Source organism: Gopherus flavomarginatus, chromosome 3 (assembly GCF_025201925.1).
Source record: "Gopherus flavomarginatus isolate rGopFla2 chromosome 3, rGopFla2.mat.asm, whole genome shotgun sequence".
NCBI lineage: Eukaryota > Metazoa > Chordata > Testudines > Testudinidae > Gopherus > Gopherus flavomarginatus.
In genome coordinates, this window is record NC_066619.1 from 173,951,154 (window position 1) to 173,965,651 (window position 14,498).

Genomic DNA, 14,498 nt, shown 5'->3' on the forward strand with positions numbered 1-14,498 from the left:
AAATCTCAATAAATGTGGCATGATGATAAAAGGGATTAGGAATACTTACATGTCATACTTTTTAGAAAAGACTGGAAGTCTTATTTGCTGTAGCTTTCCTTAAACTGAAATAATAAAGATATATTGCTGATTTGGGAGAATTTCTTCTTCTGTAAGGAGGATCTCTTATGTAATTGCCATTTCCTGGAATTTATGTTGCAGAGACTGACAGCTCCTTGCTTATCTAGGTAGAAAGAATTAGTTATGTAGCTTAACTGAGCAGAGAAAACTCAGATGTGGAAAAAAATTGCTGCTAGCAAGAAAAGACATTTTAAAATTAATTCTGCCCCTTTCCCTTATTTCATCTCATTGTATATTGTGGCATCTCAAACCTAGGTAGTTTTTACTTGTCATCAAATGTACGCAATAATCACAAAGTTACTTGGACAAATAATAGCCTGAATACTTAATTTCCTTGTTTTGTCAGTTAAAATTAAGCAATTAACATCTAGATTTTATCATTTTTTTTAAACCAAAAATTGTGACGTAACTGTTCTAGGTGTTATAATGAGAAGCTATTGTTCTGAAAAGTTCAAAATTGTGTCTGCAAAGAAAATTATTTTTCCAAATATGTTAGTGTTAGTAAGCAACCAGATGAAATTCAGTGTGCATGCAATGAAAGTTTAGTATTTTATTATATAAGGAGGAAATCTACAACCTATTAGTTTCTTTTCTTGAAACTGTCACTCACTTTTAATTTATTACACTTGAATTTTGCTTATGTTCTGAATAACGATATTCTGAAATATGCATTGCATTCTCATGAATACAGTACATTTGATTTTCTGACTTTGGGTTTGCCAAATTCAGAATCAGACATTATTTCTGCTGTGGGATAAGATGCTGCTACTCTGTCTTTCTTGAACGCAGCAAATTCATTGTCTTCTGATGGAGGTGGAAGGTAGTTGGCTTTTGTGGCTTTGTTTATCAGTTTTGTTTTTTTAATTCATATCTATGCTAGAACTGATGTGATAAATAATGTGTCCATTTCTTCTCTTGAAAAGAGTTGTCTGTGAGATTATTAGCTGTTGTGTCATTTGAGTTGTACTCCACATGAATAAAGTTCAATGTTCTCTTTTTCATTTCTTTCAGAGAAGCTATTATGGCTGCTACAGTGAACTTGGAGCTTGATCCCATCTTTTTGAAAGCCCTGGGCTTCCTTCATTCAAAGAATAAGGATTCGGCTGAAAAGCTAAAAGCTCTGCTTGATGAGTCTTTGGCCAGAGGAATTGATTCAAGCTATCGTCCTTCACAAAAGGTATTCACATGAATAGAACATGTAGGTCACTTTTATATGGAGTATTAAAGCTCCAGCTATTCCTGTTTCAAGTTTCATAGCTGAAGAACTGTGAGAGTCAGAAAGAGGGAGAAAACAGACTTGCGGAGTAGCTATGTTATTACTTGATCACTGACCTTTATGCATTTGATTCTGGTGCCACTGAAGTTAGAGGAAAAATTCGTAGTGACTTCAGTGGCACAGTGTCTGGTCCTGGAAGAGGGCTGTTCCCTGTTGGGGTGGGAGGGGCTCTTTGTAACATGGTGCTTTCTGAATACTTTTATCCTGGCTTTGGTGGTGGTATGTCTGTTACTTCTGTACCAGGTTGCTCATCCATCCTGAATCAAAAATTAGAGCTAAAAGCTCATAAAAATGCAGGTTAATTATTGTTGATGAGTGTAAATCTTAAGCAATGTAGCCAGATAATGGTAAAATGACATCAGTTTTCTGTACATTCTGTTGATTAATTCGTATGCAGCAAGAAGAAGAAAAAACGTTGAGGGGCAGGTTTTAAAGTCCAAATGATTTGCAGAACCAAACAACTAGCACATCTGACGAATGAAAACAATTGTGTGTCATGTTCTGTTCTGTAGAGGTTCTTATAACATGCGCATCACTGTAGTGTCTGAGCTTCTTCCAGTAGTGCATTAAGCTAACAAGTACTAAACGCTGTTTAAGATGGAGAATATTATATTAAAGGGACCCCACCAATAACCTACTGCTTTCCACTGCCAAGTGGATAATCTGTATTAAATGCCCAGCTGTGGTTTCTTGTTCCCAAAGTAACTGAAATTTCAATCATGGCACCTTGCTCAGTCTCTGGCCTGGTCTACACTACGCATTTAAACTGAATGTATCAGCGTTAAACCGATTTAACTCTGCATTCGTCCAAACAACGAGGCCCTTTATATCGATATAAAGGGCTCTTTTAACCGGTTTCTGTACTCCTCCCCGACGAGAGGAGTAGCGCTGAAATCGGTATTGCCATGTCGGATTAGGGTTAGTGTGGCCGCAAATTGACAGTATTGGCCTCTGGGCGGTATCCCACAGTCCACCATTGTGACCGCTCTGGAAAGCAGTCTGAACTCGGATGCACTGGCCAGGTAAACAGGAAAAGCCCCATGAACTTTTGAATTTCATTTCCTGTTTGCCCAGCATGGAGCTCTGATCAGCATGGGTGGTGATGCAGTCCCAAATCCAAAAAGAGCTCCAGCATGGGCCGTACGGGAGATACTGGATCTGATTGCTGTGTGGGGAGACAAATCTGTTCTATCACAGCTCCGTTACAGAAGACGAAATGACAAAGCATTTGAAAAAATCTCCAGGCTATGATAGACAGAGGCCACAGCACAGTGCTGTGTGACAAGCGTAACGGAAAGCCAAAGAATCAAATGGACAGTCATGGAGGGAGGGAGGGGGTACTGAGGACTCCAGCTATCCCACAGTCCCTGCAGTCTCCGAAAAGCATTTGCATTCTTGGCTGAGCTCCCAATGCCTGTAGGGTCAAACACATTGTCCGCGATGGTTCAGGGTATATCTCGTCAATTTACCCCCCCCCACACCCGCCCCCCCCGTGAAAGAAAAGGGGAAAAAAATCGTTTCTTGACTTTTTTCAATGTCACCATATGTCTAATGCATGCTGCTGGTAGATGGGGTGCTGCGGCACTGAACAGCAGCATCCTCTCCTCTCCTCTCCCCTCCCCAGTGGCAGACGGTACAATATGACTGCTATCCATCGTCATCATCAGCCCATGAGTGCTCCTGGCTGGCCTCGGTGAGGTCATCCGGGGGCGCCTGGGTAAAAATAGGAATGACTCCCGGTCATTCCTGGCAGATGGTACAGAACAGCTGGTAACCGTCTTCATCATAGCAACTGGAGGCTGAGCTCCATCACCCACCCACCCCCCCTTTCATGTCTAAAGAAAAGATTCTGTACTGCCTGGACTGTCATAGCAGTGGGAGGCTGGGCTCCTCTCCCCCGTCACCATTTAATGTCCTGCCTGGACTATCACAGCAGCTGGAGGCTTCCTTCCCCTCATTTTATCTCACTAAAAAGTCAGTGTTTCTTATTCCTGCATTGTTTATTACTTCATCACACAAATGGGTGGACACTGCAATGGTAGCCCAGGAGGGTTGAGGGAGGAGGGAAGCAACGGGTGGGGTTGTTGCAGGGGCACCCCCTAGAATGGCATGCAGCTCATCATTTCTGCGGAATCTGACACGGAGCGGCTGTGCTCTCTGGTACACTGGTTCTCTAGTACACTTGCCCCATATTCTAAGCAGGACTGACTCTATTTTTAGATAAAACATAAAGGAGGGAATGACCCGGGGAGTCATTCCAATTTTTGTCTTTGCGCCCCCGGCCGACCTCAGTGAAGGCCAGCCTGGAGCACCCATGACAGCAGCAGACGGTACATAACGACTGATAACCGTCATCTCATCGCCAATTTACAATGGCATGGCAGGCGGTACAATAGGAATGGTAACCGTCTCTGCTACCTTGCAAAGGCAAATGAATGGTGCTGTGCAGCACTGCAGTACCGCCTCTGTCAGCAGCAGCCAGTACACATACGGTGACAGTGACAAAAGGCAAAATGGGCTCCATGGTTGCCATGCTATGGTGTCTGCCAGGGCAATCCAGGGAAAAAGGGCGCGAAATGATTGTCTGCCGTTGCTTTCACGGAGGAAGGAATGAGTGACGACATTTACCCAGAATCACCCGTGACACTGTTTTTGCACCATCATGCATTGGGATCTCAACCCAGAATTCCAATGGGTGGGGGAGACTGTGGGAACTATGGGATAGCTACGAGATAGCTACCCACAGTGCAACGCTCCAGAAATTGACGCTAGCCTCGGTACATGGATGCACACCGCCGAATTATTGTGCTTTGTGTGACCGCGTGCACTCGACTTTATACAATCTGTTTTACAAAACCGGTTTATGTAAAATCGGAATAATCCTGTAGTGTAGACATACCCTCTGATTTTCACACATATTGCTTTGGCTTTGGGGACTAATTTAATCACTTATGTCTAAAATTGACCTGTTTATTATCCATCACTGACACAAATAAGCAGTTATTGACTTGTGTTGAGATGCATATCAAGATTTATTGACTCGAGATAAATATTGACCAAGATTAAGCAAAGGTCAATATTTTCCTCCCAGAAGGAATGAGATATTGATGCTTACTGACACCAGAAGCCAATTTATGTAAGGTTATGTACATTGAATTTTGTCATCAGAACTATCTGAAAATATCTGCTCATTGTGGCTGTGAATTTTGGAAGTATGAAAGTTTTGCCTTTGATATTAATGTTCCAAAGGGAAGAGGCACTTAGGTATCCAGAAAAATAAACAAACCTCTCTCTGAAAAGGTGAATAGTAAGAGGAGATGGAGGTGAGGTTGAATTCACTCCAAAGGGCCACGGTACACTTATTCACATATATGATTTGATTGGTTAATGTTGTTCTAGATCCCAGTAATATTTACCTCTAAGAAGATTAAAAAAATGGAAACACTTGTTATACAATGTTGTGCCATTTTTTAAATGAGTGTATAGAAAATGTAATGCTTACCTAGATTTGTGACCTAAGCAGTTGCAAAGTAGCAAGTGTCTTATGTGTTATGTTTATCAGCATTTTTTTCATCTTTTTAGGAAGTAGAGCAACCCAAAGTGTCTATTACCAAGCCAGTTTCCAGTAAGCAGGAGCCTAAAGCTTTGTCCAGTCTGCCTTCAGGCAACAATAATGGCAAGCCCATCACAACAGAAAAGGTGAAAAAAGAAACAGAGAAGAGGACTGCTGATAAAGTAAGCCCAATTTTGGTTCTAATAGTGAAATAATTGTGGACTAAAAGAGCTCCTTTTATGCTTGAATTTAAAATTATTATTCATCCAAAACCAAATTGTTCACGCAGAACTTGGCTATTCTGACTCATTTTAGCTGCATCTGCAGCATGTCACCTCTTGCTCCATAGGATCATAAGTTAGCACAGACGCAACAGTACAGCAGAGGATTTATCATAACTTTTCCCAAATGTCTTTATATACTACTTTTTGTTGGGAGGAGAAGAATCAATAAAAATATGCTAAACTGTTATATTAAAAAAAAGACCACTGAACCTTTTACAAATCATTGTGAGTTGTACAACTGATGACTTTTCTACGCTTTTAGTTCACAAATGTTTTGGTGGGGTGCCAGCTGTATTGTGCAGATCCACAGTGCATAATTTACCTACTTGTATTTGTAAATTAATTATACCAGTTAGTTGTTTAGCTAACAATTAACCACTAACTTTTCACATTTTCACCATCTCTGTGTGTGGTGTTTAATAGATGAAAGTGGAAATTGGTGAAGGAGTTGATGTTCCAAAGAAACCCAGGATAGAGAAGCAAGAGGCTCGTTCATCCCCTATCACAGTCCAGACTAGCAAGGATTTATCCATGCCTGATCTGTCTAGTTTTGATGAAACCAGTGCTGATGATTTTGCCATGGAAATGGGCTTAGCCTGCGTTGTTTGCCGGTAAGTGACTCATGCTTTGTCAGACACGCACACACACATACACTCCTTCTAATGAGTTCTTCTATGAAAATGACAAATTAGTTTTATATTTGTAGTCTCTGTGTCTCCATATCAAATTAGACCAGAGTTTTTTTTATTTTATAAATAATCTTAGACCTGATTGTAGAAAGCACTTCAATGGGACTTAAGCAAGTGGCTTCCTGAATACAGATGCTTTCCTGAAACATGAGGCCTTTAAGAAGAAAAATATCTAAGTCATAGTAAGACAAATATCAAGTCTTTGGAGGAATTATTTACCATACCAATGTTTTGCCAATGGTAAGACTTCTGCAAATCTTGGGTGGAGGGCGGGAATCATTGAACATCGTAAGTAGCCAGTATATAAATATAGCACAACAAGTATTCATTTTAAATATTGGTAGCCAAACTTGGCAGTTAATCACTACCTATGAGCAGTGCGCTTCAAGTTAGGGTCTATTTTGAAGTGTTTTTTAAAAGTGACATTGATAACATATTATGTTTGTTTTTCCATGTTTCCAAAATGATTTTTCAATTGGTTTACAAGTAAAAATGGTTTGTTTTTGTCTTGTTTTTTTGAATGGCCAGCCCTGAAAATTTATCTTGGAATTCATGAGTCAAGATAGGTTTGTCTAACTTATGCATCTTGACTACTAATAACGACTGAAATTGAACTTAACTGACAATTCTGTTGGTGACGTACAAGCTTTGCAGGGCTAGTAGAAGGAAAAAGTAGCAAGCATGTATTTTGTGAATACACACTCACATAGGGATCAAAGTTGTTGAATAAGAAAATTTATCTTATTTACTTATTTATTCAGTCACTTTTCAGGCTCTTGCTGTGTTAATTAAGGAGTATCTCGGGTCCAACAATGGATAAGTTGTTGCAGTTACAACTTCAAACAGTTAATTGTGGTTTGAATTTTCATGTCAAGTTATTGCAGACTTTTATGATGATTGTTATAAATGGGAAAAAGTCTTTTTTAATCTTTTATTAAAGACACAGAAAAAGAAGGAAAAACAGTTCAAGCATTTGAAATGCAAAGTATTAAGTAAAGCTTTCATTTTAACAATTTACATTATTCCCTTTTAGCTGAATAGAGTCTTTTACCCCTATTTCACAGACTTTTTAGATGGTATTAATGATGGTATTACCTGTCCTTTTGAGGGAAAAGAGAAAAAATGAGTTTAGATGGTCTTGAGCTGTTGCTGCTGCAGTTGTCCTTGAAGTCAGATCCCATTTCTTTTAAGACAAAAGACATGCACAGAAGAAGAGGTAAAAGAACAGCCAAGAAAGAAAATGCAGCTTTTGTCTGTGGAGCTGATTGTCACTTGCAGCATTGCTGCTGGAGAAGCACAAGCCCAGCATATGTTTTTTAGCCACTCCATGACTTGGCAAACTTTTACCATTGTCAGGCTTGTTAAGGCATTGCTTTTAACTAGCCTTTTTGGTTACCGGTTTATAGCTCTGTTGCAAAAGATGGAACTCCCTGGGCCATCTAAGCCAGATTCTTATTAAACAGGTGAGAGAGAAAGAAGCGGAGAAATGAAATGGGGAAAGAAAATGACACACTAGAGAGGCAGTGAAAACAGAAACCCAAAGTTCAGGTGATTATCCAGGATTTATTTGAAGCCATTGGAGGTATTGAAGTCATCTGGTTCCCGCTCTCTGGCTCATCCTGATCAGAACATATTTCAGGATCAGGATGATGAAGATCCAATAGTGTTACAGTGAATTCCTGTGAGATAGTGGGGAGGGCAGTATCCATGAAGGTAAAGCTTTTTTTCTTCCACTCCACCTATCCCTTTAAGTGACCTTCAAATAAACTGTTCAAAAAGGCCTGACAATCTCATTCCTTAAAATTAGCCAATCAAAATACATTTTGGTGAATTCAGCTGTAAACATTTCCTCACATTGGGAGCCTTGAATACATTTGTGTCACCATTTCAGGTAACTGTACCTATATTTCCCCCCTTGTGGTCCACCCAAAGCACCCATTGTAGGCTCATCAGCATCATGTTTCCACTGGGTAGGAAAGATAGAAAATGTGGCAAAAGACCACCTTGGCTTAACCACGAGATCTTGCATGATCTAAAAAATATAAAGGAGTCACATAAAAAAATGGAAACTAGGACAAATTACAAAGAATGAATATAGGCAAACAACACAGGAATTCAGGGGCAAGATTAGAAAGGCAAAGGTACAAAATGAGCTCAAACTAGCTACAGGAATAAAGGGAAACAAGAAGACTTTTTAATCAATACATTAAAAGCAAGAGGAAGACCAAGGACAGGGTAGGCCCACTGCGCAGTGAGGAGGGAGAAACAGTAACAGGAAACTTGGAAATGGCAGAGATGCTTAATGACTTCTTTGTTTCGGTCTTCACCCAGAAGTCCGAAGGAATGCCCAACATAGTGAATGCTAATGGGAAGGGGGTAGGTTTAGAAGATAAAATAAGAAAAGAGCAAGTTAAAAATCACTTAGAAAAGTTAGATGCCTGCAAGTCACCAGGGCCTGATGAAATGCATCCTAGAATACACAAGGAGCTAATAGAGGAGGTATCTGAGCCTCTAGCTATTATCTTTGGAAAATCACAGGAGACAGGAGAGATTCCAGAAGACTGGAAAAGGGCAAATATAGTGACCATCTATAAAAAGGGAAATAAAAACAACCCAGGAAACTACAGACCAGTTAGTTTAACTTCTGTGCCATGGAAGATAATCGAGCATGTAATTAAGGAAATCATCTGCAAACACTTGGAAGGTGGTAAGATGATAGGGAATAGCCAGCATGGATTTGTAAAGAACAAATCATGTCAAACCAATCTGATAGCTTTCTTTGATAGGATAATGAGCCTTGTGGATAAGGGAGAAGCGGCAGATGTGGTATACCTAGACTTTAGTAAGGCATTTGATACGGTCTCACATGATATTCTTATCGATAAACTAGGTAAATACAGCTTAGATGGGGCTACTATAAGGTGGGTGCATAACTGGCTGGATAACCGTTCTCAGAGAGTAGTTATTAATGGTTCCCAATCCTACTGGAAAGGCATAACAAGTGGGGTTCCGCAGAGATCTGTTTTGTGACCAGCTCTGTTCAATATCTTCATCAGCGTCTTAGATATTGGCATAGAAAGTATGCTTATTAAGTTTGCAGATGATACTAAACTGAGCAGGATTGCAACTGCTTTGGAGGATAGGGTCATAATTCAAAATGATCTGGACAAATTGGAGAAATGGACTGAGGTAAACAAGATGAAGTTTAATGAAGACAAATGCAAAGTGCTCCACTTAGGAAGGAACAATCAGTTTCACACATACAGAATGGAAGAGACTGTCTAGGAAGGAGTATGGAAGAAAGGGATTTAGGGGTTATAGTGGACCACAAGCTAAATATGAGTGTGATGCTGTTGCAAAAAAAGCAAACATGATTCTGGGATGCATTAACAGGTGTGTTGTGAGCAAGACATGAGAAGTCATTCTTCCGCTCTACTCTGTGCTGGTTAGGCCTCAGCTGGAGTATTGTGTCCAGTTCTGGGCACTGCATTTCAAAAAAGATGTGGAGAAATTGGACATGGTCCAGAGAAGAGCAACAAGAATGATTAAAGGTCTAGAGAACATGACCTATGAAGGAAGGCTGAAAGAATTGGATTTGTTTAGTTTGGAAAAGAGAAGACTGAGAGGGGACATGATAGCAGCTTTCAGGTATCTAAAAGGGTGTCATAAGGAGGAGGGAGAAACAAGGATAGAACAAGAAGCAATGGGCTTAAACTGCAGCAAGGGAGGTTTAGGTTGGACATTAGGAAAAAGTTCCTAACTGTCAGGATGGTTAAACACTGGAATAAATTGCCTAGGGAGGTTGTGGAATGACCATCTCTGGAGATATTTAAGAGTAGATTAGATAAATGTCTATCAGGGATGATCTAGACATATTTGGTCCTGCCATGAGGGCAGGGGACTGGACCCGATGACCTCTCGAGGTCCCTTCCAGTCCTAGAAACTATGAATCTCTCTTCGGCAGAGACTGGAGTTCCCTTATTTACCCTGTGATATCCTCAGCAAGCCAGACTACCTAAAAGGCCACCAGCTCCACTTAACTCTCTCTGCGAAGGCTATGCCCAGTGTAATTGCCAGCGATTACAAGTTACCACACAGCTCTTTCAAAGCAAGCACCTTATTCTTAAGGTGAAAGCATTACAGAAAAAACATTAAAAACAATAAAAGAAACCACATGCATGCTAAAGGGCTAACTAGAAGTCACCCCCAAATCCAGCCTCAGGCAGTGGTGTCAGTCTTCAAAACCACAACTGGGTTTCACCATAGTTACAAGTCTATAACTCTCTCAGATTCAGAACCAGAACAAAGTCTGGCTATTTTAGCTGTTTCTTTATACAGCTCAGGCTACATACACACCTCACCTTATGTTGATATAAATTATGTCACTCAGGGGTGTGAATAAGCCACCCCTCTGAGCAATGTAAGTTACACTGACCTAAGCACCAGCGTGGACAGCGCTATGTCAGCAGGAGAGGTCTTTCCTGTTGGCATAGAGCTACTGCACTAGTAGTGCTACTGTGGCATAGTTGCAAGCTCTGTAGAGTAGCCATAGCCTCGGCCTTTGGTCACCAGTCTCTGGGCACAGATAATTGGCAGAGAGAAGCCCTCTGCTCAGGGCATAACTTCAAAAATCAGGTTTTTTGCATAACTAGAAATGGGGAATTTACATTAACTTTCCTCTAGGTATTTCCCAAGAAATATACTTAACACTTAAACTTTACATTTAGTACAATGGGCTCCAAAGATACTTGAAAAATCTTACTGAATTCAGTTTAAGAAAATTGCAGGACGCTGCCATATTTGTTACAACTTTATCCCAGTTCTCCTAACTAAAATACCGTTTGGACCAGTCTTTCTATCTTCAACTTTTGCTTACCTTTATAAAAACTATATTTAATAGTCAGAGTTAAACTTTTGTTACCTGGAGCAACTTGGAATACAGGCCTGTGCACGACATCCCAACCACACTTTAAGACAGCAGCTAAGATGCTGTTTATTAGATTTATTACAGCTATGTAAGAAGCATTCTTACTCTGTCAAATGTTTTATTTACCTGTCCTTGTAATTAAGGCTTACTGAGTGAGGCTTCAGTTGCTAGGGCTGGGATTTCCACTATTAACTCCCGCTTCAACAATGGTGCTTTTTTGTTTATCTGAACAGAAATACTGAATACTGTAAACAAATATGGTTTAGACTCTTTTAAAAATCTAAAAAAAAGTGTCAATGTTAAACAGAACATTTTAACAATAAGGTGTTGAATTCTTCTATAAAGTAAAGCAAATATGTATAGTGTTTTGAAAGTGAAACTTTGTAATATTTAACTAACTGCTAATGAAAACTTCATATCCAAATGTGAAACACTTAGGTAAACTGCAATAAGAAGAAAAGGAGAGCCCAAATATTATTATAACTTATTTGCATTGCAGTAGCATTGAGGAACTCCAATCCTGGCAAGGACCCTGTTGTGTGAGGCAGTGTACAAACACAGAACAAAAAGACATTCATTTGCCAGTTTATCTGTACTGCTATCTGTGTTATTGCCATTTTACACATAGGGAATCTGAACTGCAGAGAGATGAAGTGACTTGCTCAGTGTCACCTAGCATGTCACTGCAGAGCCAGCATTAGAATGGAAGTGTTCTAACTCCCTGAAATGTGTACTAACAGTGAGACTGCCTATTCACTTTTCACACTATTGTAGAGTGGGATCTGAGTGCAGCTTTGCAAATTAGAGTGCAAGTAGCAGTTCTAGAGTGACCCCAATTTTATTTTATTTTCTGGGTTTTTTTGTTTTTTTTATGTCAGTCTGGGAGGGAGGGAGGTACAAAATCCCCTCCCTCTAATGCAGAGGTGGGCAAACTATGGCCCGGGAGCCACATCCGGCCCTTCAACACCCCTAACTCCTCATCCACAGCCGCACCCTAGAGTCCGCACCCCCAGCCAGAGCCCTCACACCCTCCTGCACCCAGCACCCAATTTCGTGAGCATTCATGGCCGGCCATACAATTTCCATACCCAGATGTGGCCCTCGGGCCAAAAAGTTTGTCCCCCTTCCTCCTCCAGCTCTAATGCCTGGCCCTGCCTTCCGCCTACAGATGTTTAAGGAAAAAACACAAGTCACTAGTTGGGGACCTTAAAGAATCAAAAGCAAAAATATTACAAAGGAAAATGTTGTGTGTGCCTTGCAGGTGACGTTGAAGTCCTGTCAAGGAGAGAGCATTTAGGAAGAATCCACATTCTCTTTTCAAGAATAGCCTTCTAAACTGTAATGAATAAATTAATGTTGTCTCCATTTTTAAAAGATACAAAACCATTCAGGCTTCTCTTGATTTAAAGACTAGCTTAAAGTAAGTCAGACTTTGACTTTTCTTGGCATGAAAAGTTTATTTTTTTGTAATCCATCCAAAATTGTCCTTTATAGTTTTAAAATATGGAGATTAGTCTGTTCCCTTGTCACATGCAGCTGAAAGAGAGATGCTTTGTTCTGACCCAATCTATTTTTCAAGAATCAAATGGCTTCTGAAATATCCTGAGTATAAATAATGTGCTCCAGAATTTCTGAAACATTTCCTCCTTTGTTTTTTAGATAGCCTAGTAAAAAAAAAATAGATATTTTTCAGAAATTGTTCTTACAGCTATATCAACAACCTCTTCTGATTTCATTTCCTTGTTATATAAAGAAAAAAGGTACTACCTTTCCCCACCCATCCACAAATAGAGTTTCCATGGTTACCTAGGTACCTGCTCCTCAGGGAGATGAGCAAAAGCAGCTTCGCAATTAAATAGCCTGATTTGTCATCTGAAAGAAGAAATCATTAGGAAAATGCAGTTTGACCGCAGACATACTTCCAGTCTTGTGTACGTCACTAATTTGTCCCTTACACGATGTGATTCTTTTCAGCAGAGGCCCACACAAAACTAAGTCCTCATCACCAGCTTACATATTTGTTTCAAAGCAGAACTCATAGCCACTCCTTTCTGTTCCATCTCTCCATGATGTTGGCATTATCTTATGTTTCTAATGTCTGTCTGTGATGGGGAGCGAAGGATGGTAACTAAAAGTTCCACAAAATAGTGTACTACTTGCATCCAATTTTTTTTTTTACTCCTTTAACTGAAAGAATTAGTCCTGGGGGAATTCGGTGCCAAAAAAAATTAAATTCCACACACAATATTTTATTTTAAAATTCTGCATATTTTATTTGTCAAAATAGCACAGTATAATCACACCAGTTTCAATTATTTTGGTAATTTATTTTAAAATGCCTGTCAGCAACTATGTCTGTAGCAATACAGACAACAACAAAAATGAAGGAAATGTTTTTTGACAAATATATTTCTTACTAGGCATATTAATACATAAATATGAGTAATAATTCATTGAAACTACAATACAGAAACATATTTTCCATCTCGCTCAGAAGCAGGGGAGTCAAGGATAACAGAGGAGCTGAGCGAGAGGGAAGTAATTGCTGGGAGGAGCCTGGGTATAAACTTGGAGGGTTATTGAGTGTGGGTGGGAGAAGTATGGAACAGATTTTGGGTGGGATGAAGGATTATTAGGGAGCCTCTGCCCTGCTGACCTCTAACTTCTCTCATTCAGTCAGGCACATCTGCCCCTACCCCCATATGTCCCTGTACCCCCCATCCCTATGTGTCCCTGCACCCCCCCCATCCCCAGGTGTCCTTGCACCCCCACTCAGCCACTTCCCTCTCCCCATGTGTCCCTGCACCCCCACTCAGCCCCTGCCCCACTCTGTCCCCCACAGTAGCCCTTCTGAACCCCAGTCTGTGACACCCACCCCCCAGCAGTGCCACGTGCCACATGCTGTCCATCCCCCCATATTCTGTGCCTCCTTACCTGGTCCCATGGGCAGGGTGCTGTGAGAAAGGCAGCCTCTTTCTCTTCCCTATCTGCTGCTGGGAGGGGCTGCTCTCTGTTCTTGTACCACAGCAGCCCTTGGTGGTCAAAAGGAGTAATTGCAACTCCTTTCTGGCAGAATGTATTTTCTGTGGACAGGGGGGTGCAATTCTGAATGGCACATGGATTCTGCACGGGCACAGTGGCACAGAATTCCCCCAGGAGTATAAGAATGGTTGTCACTGAGACTCTATTCGTTGTTGAACAATACAGTTCAATATCTTAAACAATATTGTTCCCTAGGCACTCAGATGCTATAATAATAGTACTAGTAATACTAATAGAACATTTTTCAGAGCTTTATACATGGTAAGGGAACAAACCAAATGACTTTTTCCTTTACAGGTGACTTGTAGATGTGTTTATAATAATAATCTAAAATTCTTAGCTTTTCTTTAGAGTCTACTTCAAAGCAACAAAATGTTTGTAAGATGGTTGTTAGGAAGAACTCATACAGTAGAAAAGGGATCTTTTTCATTTTGCCAAGAATAGAAAGTGTATCCATAACATAAGAATATTTCTAATTTTTTATATTAAGCCTTGCAAAGATCACAATGACTAGATAATGGAGGCTAATTTAGCTACAACGAGTCAGGAAAAAGATCTTGGAGTCATCGTGGATAGTTCTCTGAAGATGTCCGCGCAGTGTGCAGAG

The 14,498-nt window shown here is 40.3% G+C and overlaps 2 protein-coding genes across 2 annotated transcripts in view; both read left to right on the plus strand.

Moving 5' to 3' along the window:
• PPA2 (inorganic pyrophosphatase 2) overlaps window positions 1-14,498 on the plus strand; it is a 456,033-nt gene that overhangs the window by 30,706 nt on the left and 410,829 nt on the right. The window lies entirely within an intron of this gene.
• Window positions 1-14,498, plus strand: part of INTS12 (integrator complex subunit 12) — a 30,910-nt gene that overhangs the window by 8,598 nt on the left and 7,814 nt on the right. Inside the window, exons 2-4 of the mRNA XM_050944517.1 lie at window positions 1,132-1,297; window positions 4,979-5,131; window positions 5,657-5,844. Of these exons, the coding sequence (XP_050800474.1) occupies window positions 1,142-1,297; window positions 4,979-5,131; window positions 5,657-5,844 (497 nt within the window). The 5' untranslated portion in view covers window positions 1,132-1,141. The remainder of the gene's footprint in view (window positions 1-1,131; window positions 1,298-4,978; window positions 5,132-5,656; window positions 5,845-14,498) is intronic.